We start from the raw sequence: 10,036 nt of genomic DNA, 5'->3' as shown, positions 1-10,036 counted from the left end.
TGTAACCAGCAGCTCATATCCAAGATTTATATATTTAAGAGCACCCCATAGGATACAAGGGAAAAAAGAAGATAGGTCATCAAAATCCAGGTCCTGACTATAACCCTTCCTTTCTCAGCCTACATCAGCAATGTGGAAAGTTTCCCATATCCCTAAATACAAAATTAATATCCATGGACACCATCATTGGCATTTATTTTGCAATTTCGAGTCTCCCATATTTATTTTAGAATGTCAGTTATGATTCAAAGTTTGCAAATCACAAGACAATCCCATAATCAGCCAGTCTACCCTCTACACAATCCCAACACTATTTCTCACATTAATTTCCTTTTACAGATTGCACGTAAACATAACACATCTCATGTCACCTTTTGCCTTCTTACATTGGCCAGTTCCCACTGCAGCGAGATCGTTAGATCCATGGATTGCCACGACAGACCATGTTACAAATGTGGAGTACTAATCACACCATCTCACTTTCAAGTACCTTTGGACTCTCATACTCATGAAATGAACTTAACAGAGCAAAAAGACATTTCACAAATGTAGTGTTCATACACCATGGCCCAATCCGTATAGCCAAATATTGCAAATTCACTACATTAAAATAGACTCTTATGCTGATCACAACCAAAAAAGATAATTCTATACTAATATCAGTTGGCTCAGACAGTCTTCTCAAAGTATAATCTCAGTATATTCACTCAATTCAGTGCCTGACATTGCTATGCTGCTACAGCTGACAGCCCATTACAAATTTATATGCTGCAAACCCACAGTGCACACAAATATGAAGAGATCGTGAACAAATCATGGGGGGAAAGTAAACAGAACCAAATACTATAGAACGGTATTTTACACATGAATGACAAAAACATGAGAAAAAAGCTTCATGCACAGATAATCAACAAAAGTCCAGAAACTATTACAAAATACACAGTGTGAAAACTGGGATGAGGGAAGGTTCAACATGGGCTTTAAGCCTTTATTTCAATCCAAATGGTACATAGTAGCACATGCGTCCTTACAGTAAACACTGACCTCCAAATAAGAATTACATAATTTCACTTACCTTTCATGTCAGTGCCATTAAAACTTGGTCACCAAGATATGCATAGGCATATCCGGACAGAAACATTTTAACAAACAGCACCATACATCCATNAATGAAGGAAGCAGTCCCAGTACTTGTGTGTCAATGGTTATGCTTTGCTGATGTACACTGGTAGCTAGGTTCTCAGACAGACTTACACTAAATCCCATTTATCTGATGTCAGGATATAACCCGGTCTCAAGGGCTACTAGCATCCATGTAGCATCTCCAAACATAATGCAGTATTTCACACACAATTAACTACTGTACAGTATACCACAATACTAGTGAGAACTACACATGCCACACTACTGGCTACAACTACACAGTACATGCCCACCAGTGCAGCCCTATTACATACCAGTAACTTTAACTGGAATACAGGATTCAGTCTAGGCTAATCATGGACCCTGGCTACCAGCATACATCAATGAAGCAGCACCTTCAACACGCAGCCACTAGTAACGTTTCCTAACATCCGAGTCTTCCCACGTTAGGAAATAACTCCTGTTGCCCTGGATATAAGTGAATGCCTGACTCCACCCACTGGTCTCTCCGCTAGTTCCTTTGCAACGAGGCATCAGATTCCAAGAGCAACTGCATGTATACACTGGCCACATTGCTGCATCACTCATACAATTAATCCCTGATGATGGATGATGAGACTGCCATTAAAATGGAAATTCATTCAGCTAATACAGCTAATCACCCACTCAAACACAGTTTCACAGACTGCCCACAAAATATTTAAAAAATGATATGGGTACAGCAGACCGCCTCTGTGGTCTAGTGGTCAGAGTTCCTGGCTACAGATCCAGAGGTCCCAGGTTCGATTCCCGGGGCTACCAGATTTTCTGAGCAGTGGGTTTGGAATGGGATCCACTCAGCCTTGTGAGGATAACTGAGGAGCTATTTCAAGGAAATAGCAGCTCCTGTCTAGAAAACCGAGACTAACGGCCGGGGGAGCCGTCGCACTGACCACCTCTATCCGCAAAAGTTGGCACTAACTTCGCAGACAAGCAGTGGTCGCTCAGTAGGTATAGTTTGCTTGCCAGTGGCAGGCCACACAGATTATGGGTACAGTAACTGGTGCAAGCAGGTAAAAGCACTCTGTTCTCTGTTACTCTTTATAATTTCAAATAATTCACTAACTATTCTAATGCTGAAGGTGTTGAAACTGAATGTAGGTTTCTCACTTCTGGTGTAGGCTGGCAAATACTTAGGCACATGTTTCTTTGCCATCTTCAATGTGTGAGCATCAGAGTGGACACTGTGTCCATACTGTATACTTGGAAAAAACCTGCCCCAGTACCACTCTGTCCACCATAAATACATGACCTGACCTGGGCTTGAACATGGGCCGCTGCAGTGGGAAGCCAGCAGCTAACAGCCTGAGCTATAGCATAGCCTAACAGATGACATAACACTTAAAACACAGGCTTACAATAAAATTTTCACGGCAGACAAAAGAGAGTATGGTGGTAGGTGGAACCACCTGTTGTGTTAACCTTGAGTGTCTTGTGACATCAACAGCTTGCATCACGTGATCAGTATCACTCCTAACAAAATGGCTGACAACAATATGTCGTTTCGCCACTGTGCTGTAATCAAATTTCTTGTGAGAGAGGAAATCCCTGCTGCAGAAATTCACCAGAGACTTCAGCGTGCTTATGGAAGTGTGTGCATGGGTGTGAGCAGTGTTTGAAGATGGGTGAAACATTTTAAAGATGGGAACACCAGCACCGAAGATGAGGCTCAGAGTGGTCGTCCTCGAACAGCCTCAACTGAACGCAACAAGGAAAGAGTGGATGAGTTCATTCAAGATGACAGGCGTGTGACTGTGGACACAATAGCCCAAAATCTTGGAATAGGGCACAGTCCAGTACAGGAGTTGACTGAAAACTTGGCTACAGGAAAGTTTGTGCTCGTTGGGTCCCGCAGTTATTGACCAAAGACCACAAAGGTCAGTGAAAAGCCATCACCTCAGAACTGCTGCAGAGATATCGACACAAAAGCGATGCTTTTTCGCTCTGTATTGTAACAGGTGACGAAAGCTGGTTTCACCATTTCGAGCCTGAAACGAAACGGCAGCGTATGGAATTTCACCATTTGCATTCTCCATCAAAAAAGAAGGCAAAGACAGTGCCATCAGCTGCGAAGATGATGGGCACAGTCTTCTGGGATGCAGAGGGGCTTATTCTGGCCGAATTCCTGGAACCTGGGCAAACCATCAATGCTACTCATTATGTCCAGACGCTGCACAAGCTCCATCGTGCATTGCGCAATAAACATCCGGGACGAAACATCATCCTGCATGACAATGCTCGCCTCACATTGGAAGCAATGGCAAACATGGGATGGGAAGTTCTTCCACACCCCTCCTATAGCCCTGATCTGGCACCCTCTGACTATCATCTGTTCGGATTTGTGAAGGATCAGCTGCGTGGACAACGTTTTGAGACAAGGGAGGCAATTCAGAAAGCAGTGCATCAGTATCTTCAGATGGCTGGAACAGAATTTTACAGAAGGGAAATTTTCAAACTCCCAGAACGCTGGGAGAAATGTGTACAAAGAAGTGGCGATTATGTGGAAAAATAAAGAAAGGTCTGTAGATTGAGGTGGTGTATTTGGTTTGTCAATAATAAAGCATGTTACTTTACAAAAAATTGTTGCTCATGACTTTCAGTACGATCCTCGTATATAGTACATACACCATTTTACATGGGTCCCTTGTCACCATGGCATGGCACATCCTCAGGTTACATATGGAGCGCACACCCTCCAGGTATGGAGGGTAGCAGAGAATATACTGAATAAGCAACCACAAACAGCCGACAAGGCGTGGTCCTCCGGCTTGGGGGTAATAATTCCCAACACAAAAAACAAGCTTGTTGCGAAAGATCATAAGAAGCCTCGGACCTGGAGGGATTCCTTGGATAAACAATCTAAGCGAAAGAAAATGGATATGCGATTTGGTACTTGGTATGTTAGAAGTATGTATAGGGCAGGTTCGCTCAGGGTAGTGGCAGAAGTCTCAAAATATATGTTAGACTTAGTGGGAGTACAGGTCAGATGAGGTGGAGGAAGCACTAAGTTAGCAGGTAAATATATATTTTTCTATGGAAAAGGGAATGAAAATCATGAATTTGGCACAGTTTTTTCCATACATAAGAGAATCATATCGGCAGTTAAGAGGTAGAGTTCATTAGTAATAAGATGTCATTCATAATACTAAGAGGTTGCTGGTGTCATCATCGTTCTGAATGTTCATGCCAAAACAGAAGATAAAACTGATGATATAAAGGACAAGTTCTACGAGGAAATATAATTCCAAAAGTACCATATGAAAATTTTGTTAGATATCAATGACATAGTGCGTTGGGAAGATACTTTCAAACCGACGATTGGGAATGAGAGGTTGCATGAAATTAGTAATGATAATGGAAAACATAAGAAACATAAGAAAACATTACGTACACAAGATAATAATACGAATATATTTATATATTACAGATAACACCTATACAGTGTGGAAACAAGAACTAGCCGCTGCAGCACTTCAGACATAGGGCGAGTAACCCTAAAAATTTTAAATTTAAAATTTAGAGAAAAATTTTTAAAGGATTTTAAAATTAGAACTAAAGATTTTATAGTGCTACTACAGGTAAGTCAAAATTAACGTGTAAAATAATCTACAAACCAGACAGATATCAACGAAGTAGATGTTGATAATAACAAGGAAAGTGTTTTAAATGTTAAATTTTGGGCTGAGTGCACTGTGACAGCGACGTGAGTGTTATACACCTGATGATGGCCGTCTGAGGCCGAAACATGTAGTGTAGAGGAACAAGATCAAGGACACATAATATATTGTTTGCACTTGGAACGGAATTTGTATCATTATATCATTTATGATAATGGAGTTAGTAGTAAACTCTGCCACATCAAAAAATATTATAATCAAAAGTACAATGTTCCCACATCATAACGATAACAGATCGAAACCTGATTCAGGAGGAAATTAATATGAGATTCAACTCAGGCAATGCTTGTTACCATTCAGTACAGAACCTTTTGTCTTCTTGTCTGCTGTCCAAAAACATAAAAATTAGAATACACAAAACTATAATTTTGCCTGCGGTTCTGTATGGGTGTGAAATTTGGTCTCTGACATTAAGGGAGGAACATATACTGAGAGTGTTTGAGAATAGGGTACCAAGGAGAATATTTGGACTGAAGAGAGATGAAGTGAAGGAAGGTTGGAGGAAACTGCATAATGAGGAGTTTCATAACTTGTAGTCTTCTACAAGTATAGTTAGAATGATCAAGTCAAGGAGGATGAGATGGGCAGGGCATGTAGTATGAATGGGGAGAAGAGGAATGCACACAGGATATTGGTGGGAAAGCCAGAAGGAAAGAGACCACAGGGAAGACCAAGATATAGGTAGGTGGACAATATTAAAATGGATCTTAGAGAGATAGGATGGTATGGTATGGATTGGATTTGATATGGCTCAAGATAGGGACCAGTAAATGGATCTTGTGAACAGGGTAATGAACATTCGGGTTCCATAAAATGCTGAGAAACTTCCGAGTATGCGTACAATTGACAGCTTCTCAAGAAGGGCTCAGCTCCATGAGTGAGAATATACATACATACAGTATAGACTTACTTGCACTACGACTTAAACAAATGGTTGTCATAAAATGTTCAAAGCTGACCAAGAAGAGGATGGACACACTAGTACTGTCAATGGATGAAGTATCCCTTACACAAAGAAGATATTCACTGCAGGCCCTAGAAATTAAACACATGCACTGTCAATATATGAAATAATATTTAAAAGCTCACTATAAAATGTTCACTGCAGGTCGAAATAGGAAACACACTACAAATGTCAACAGATTAAACAACACCAGTATGCAAAGACTTACATTAACAGAGCCTGCTTTCGCCTCACAGACTTCTTAAGCTACAAAGAACATTTACCTTGCACGTCTTTCCCATATGATCCCAAACAATGGCAAATTCTACAAGTTGCATTTCCAAATACCTCCTGTTGTGTCTGAGGCGATTTCACTTGCTGTTAGAACCCTCATAAAAGAACTTGAGGTTCCACAACTACGTACATATCACATCTGAAAAATATGAAATCAGTAAATACTTTAACAACATATTTATTTTATTAATTACACCAAAAATATCAAAAGTGCCTAATGAATATTTTTATGCTTTGCTTCCTGTTGTAAATATACGAGTACAGTCATGATTTCTGTGCTGTCACATAACAAGTGATATTTTGGCCATTAAACAAAAGTTTACTGGACTGAATTTACCAGTCAATCTGCCTAGTATATGGTCCCTATGTTATGCAACTTTTCAGCAAGCGCTTGGCTCTTTATGTTTTTGTTTGTTGTCTTTTCAAGTAACAAAAGCAGAAAAATTACAAACCTTTAAAACTACCATCCAACAAACCTTACCTCAAAACTTCAAAACGACTGCCTGGAGCACGGATTATTAAGAGCATTAATAGCGTCCGAGCCATAACGGTGGAAGAGAAGAAATGAATTACGTGCTAAGGTATTTGTACATCAACACGTTCATTCAACTATCTCATCTGCAATTGTACCAATTTTCGCGATATCTCATGGCTTTTAAGTTTTTTAACTGTGGGAAATTCTGCACGCCATGAAATAATTTAGTCTGTTCTGAAAGAATTTCTTAAATTAATATGCAAACCACGAAAGTTCCATTTAGCTTGAGTTTCACCTAAAAAAAATTGAAAGTCTCCGTCCGTAGTTAATCCGTGACTACTATCGTCTATGGTTGTAATCCGTGGCTGCCGAGAATGCATTGATCCGTCATAGGCAAATGACTAGAAGACGGACTAGGGTCGGAATTTACGCTGTGACGTGACGCAGTAAAATAATAATTAGACTATGCTGATATCCTCAATACGCGACCTCCTATTGAAATTTCAGTTAACATTTCTGGTTGGTCCAGAACATCAACTGCTTGTCTCTCATAGAAATTTCGATCTGGAACCCGCAGAGCAGGTAAATAGAAATGAGATGTTGACGTTGGCAACAGTTGACGGTTATTGTTTGAACCTGTTTGAATGTGTTGTTCAAAGATCCAAGGAACTTTCCAAAATAGTTACAATTTTATATTTTACAGTCTTTTAAATGGTTCGCAGAAAGCCTTTGGAAGTGAGAAGGACCAAGTTTACGAGAGAGGCAGAAGCCGCAATCCAGTCCTCAAGGTTAGATGAGAATATTATGTGTAATAGAAATTTTTGTGTACCAAGCTTTTATTATTGGAGAGTAGTTTTGGAAGTCCATAATTGCGTTTCATTGCTCTGATTTCAGGAATGTATCACCAAGAGTCTCCAGAAATAATGACGGACATCAGTCTTCGAGTACGGTAAGGAATTTATTAGGCCTAATAATGTAATGTAATTGATTAAAGTAATCACGTTTTTAATTTATGTTATTGTCAAAGATTCACAGGCTCTGATTAAGGGTTTATTGTTCCTGATGGTAGCTTATGGTAAGGGATGTCAATCAAATTATAGCTGAAGACAAGATTGATTTAACTTCTGTGGTTTTCTCCTCTAATCTTGTGTAAATGCTGTATAGTTTTACCCCTACTGTCACTGCAAGGTTTTCACTCATGTGATTGGTTTATCTGCCTACCGTACCCCATAATCCATCATTTCAGTTCCATGGTATAATTATAATAATTATACCTAGAGTACTTAAGACACTGTTAGTAAGTAACAAGACTAATGTCTAGAATAGGTTAGGTTACCTCATTTAAGATTTTGTCACTTGGGCCAGTTGTTTATGGAACCAAGTGACTATTATGATGCCCCCATAAATGAAGTCCTGCAGTTCATGAAAAGTGTAGAATTAATAAAGGGTTAATCCAAAGGGGAAGCACAGTAGGTCATTATTGGACATGGTGCAGAGGCCAGTTTATGGCCCACCCCTCATACATGCATACGTACACACACCTATTACTAATTTTTATATACAGTTAGTTACTATTTAGAGATCTGACACAATTCTGACCTGCTAACCTCTTGTCATTGCATCTTTATTTATTATTATTAATAGAGATCATTCTAACAGATCTGATGCATTGTACTGTAAAGATCTATTTGGTGTCCATGAATGTCTAGGTGAGAATATATGTGGGGTTCCTTTGCAGTGTTAAGGCTTGCTGGATTAAAGCTGGCATACAAAATTTTCTGCTACTTTCATGCTGATAATTTCATCATTAATTTTATTTATTTAATGTGATATAATCATGATTTGTCAGCAGGAGGTTTTATATACCAAACAAATTATCTGAGTTATGAAATCTGATGTAATTCTTCTGATATTTATAGAAATGCAGATGCAAAGTATATTTATATTATTAATCGATGATTCAAATAACTTTAAAATTAATTGTCTTGTAACTGTATGCATAATTGATGCATGTGTTGCCTAATGGAAGTTCACCTATGAGCCCACACATGTATTAAACGGTCCTGTAATGAGGGAGAGGCAGTAATTTGAATCAATTGCTAACAAACGTGTTAATTTTGTTTCTGCAAGCCTTTATGGTGCTTTCTCAGAACACCTGATACTGATGTACAGTTTCATCAAATGTGTATTCCTACACCTGTGTTCATATGGCAGAATACAACATCTTTAGAGAGAACTGATTATAAATTGAATTATAAAACAATGTGAGACAACTTCTATGTCAGACTGAGAGCTGTAGGCTTTGTTGGAGTCAGAACACACGATGATTATAAATGCACTAATATGGCAGTAAATTTTGAAGTTGTCTGGGTGACCCTTTAGTATGTAAATATCCAATTTTGAAATGCATTGTAAACCTACATAATGCTGTAATTTAAGATATTTTATATTGAACATATGCTGTTCTTTTCCAGACCAGGAAGCCAAAACGACGCTTTCGCCCTGGTGTACGGGCTCTTATGGAAATCAGAAAGTTCCAGAAGAGTACAAACTTTCTTATACCAAAATTGCCATTTGCGAGAGTTGTGAGAGAAATTATCATGACCCTTGTTCCTGGGGATTACAGGTAATTGTGTTTTATTGTTACATTAAAAGTTAATTAAACCTTTCTTTTATATTCTTTGCATGAAACACAAAAGTGAATGTATAAAAGGGACATTGTACCTGTCCATGTACATGAGTGGTATCAGGATTGTACACTAAAAATTTTGTTCTCTTTCTACCAGTTATTTACAATCTCTAGCTCTCTCTCCTTGCATCAGAATTCATTAAACATTCATTGCAAAGAATACTGGGATGCTACATAAAATATACATCTCACTTATTTGAAAGTAAATATTTAATGATCACTGTTGGGCAAAATCCTGTCTACAAAACCAAAATTATTGGCCATGGGGATAAGATTTTCAAATTAGAAAGCATTATTCTATGACCTAGTGACCAGATTTTTGTTCCTGTTTTTAACATTCCTTCCCCCCTCTTGGTGATAACATCATGAAATTCTGTATTGACATACTATTGCCCAAGCTTGCTGTATGCAGCCACAGAACACATCTGTGGTTGTACTGAAAATGGTATTTTGTCTGTAACCTCAAACATGTTGGTTATTTAAATCCTGTGTTGCATAGTTATGAGGATGTAGCAGAACCAGATGCCGGTCACGGTAGCCGAGCGGTCTAAGGCATGCACTGTCTTCGCTCACTCGGAAGCCGGGATCGTGGGTTCGAATCCCACTCAGGGCATGAATGTTTGTGTGCATTTTCCTGTGTTTGTCTACAGGTAGAGGCCTTGCAATGAGCTGATCACTCACCCAAGGAGTCCTACCGCATGTGTAAGATCTAGAAAAACCGAAGTGAACGGAGAAGTTCATGGAGGTAGGCCTAGGCCCACTGGGGCTGTAGTGCC

General features: G+C 39.1%; 1 protein-coding gene and 1 long non-coding RNA gene across 3 annotated transcripts in view; one reads left to right on the top strand and one right to left on the bottom strand.

Moving 5' to 3' along the window:
• Positions 1–5,689: 5,689 nt before the first annotated feature.
• LOC111869502 lies at positions 5,690–6,895 on the bottom strand. The gene is made up of 3 exons (XR_002843676.2): positions 6,578–6,895; positions 6,087–6,235; positions 5,690–5,894 (listed from the first exon to the last, which is right to left on the bottom strand). It is a non-coding gene; the product is annotated as an uncharacterized LOC111869502 (long non-coding RNA).
• A 90-nt stretch (positions 6,896–6,985) lies between these two features.
• LOC111869501 (histone H3.3) overlaps positions 6,986–10,036 on the top strand; it is a 5,153-nt gene continuing 2,102 nt past the window's right edge. Inside the window, exons 1-4 of one of the 2 annotated variants that reach the window (XM_023861076.2) lie at positions 6,986–7,153; positions 7,275–7,359; positions 7,466–7,520; positions 9,046–9,197. In XM_023861076.2, the coding sequence (XP_023716844.1) occupies positions 7,283–7,359; positions 7,466–7,520; positions 9,046–9,197 (284 nt within the window). In that variant the 5' untranslated portion in view covers positions 6,986–7,153; positions 7,275–7,282. Of the gene's footprint in view, positions 7,154–7,187; positions 7,360–7,465; positions 7,521–9,045; positions 9,198–10,036 lie in introns of those variants that run through there. The other variant, XM_023861075.2, reaches the window with a different exon arrangement.

The sequence above is a fragment of the Cryptotermes secundus genome, unplaced genomic scaffold (assembly GCF_002891405.2).
Source record: "Cryptotermes secundus unplaced genomic scaffold, Csec_1.0 scaffold2421, whole genome shotgun sequence".
NCBI classification, from domain to species: Eukaryota; Metazoa; Arthropoda; class Insecta; order Blattodea; family Kalotermitidae; genus Cryptotermes; species Cryptotermes secundus.
Note: the sequence above shows the minus strand (reverse complement) of the source record. Positions and strands in the feature narration are given on the sequence as shown.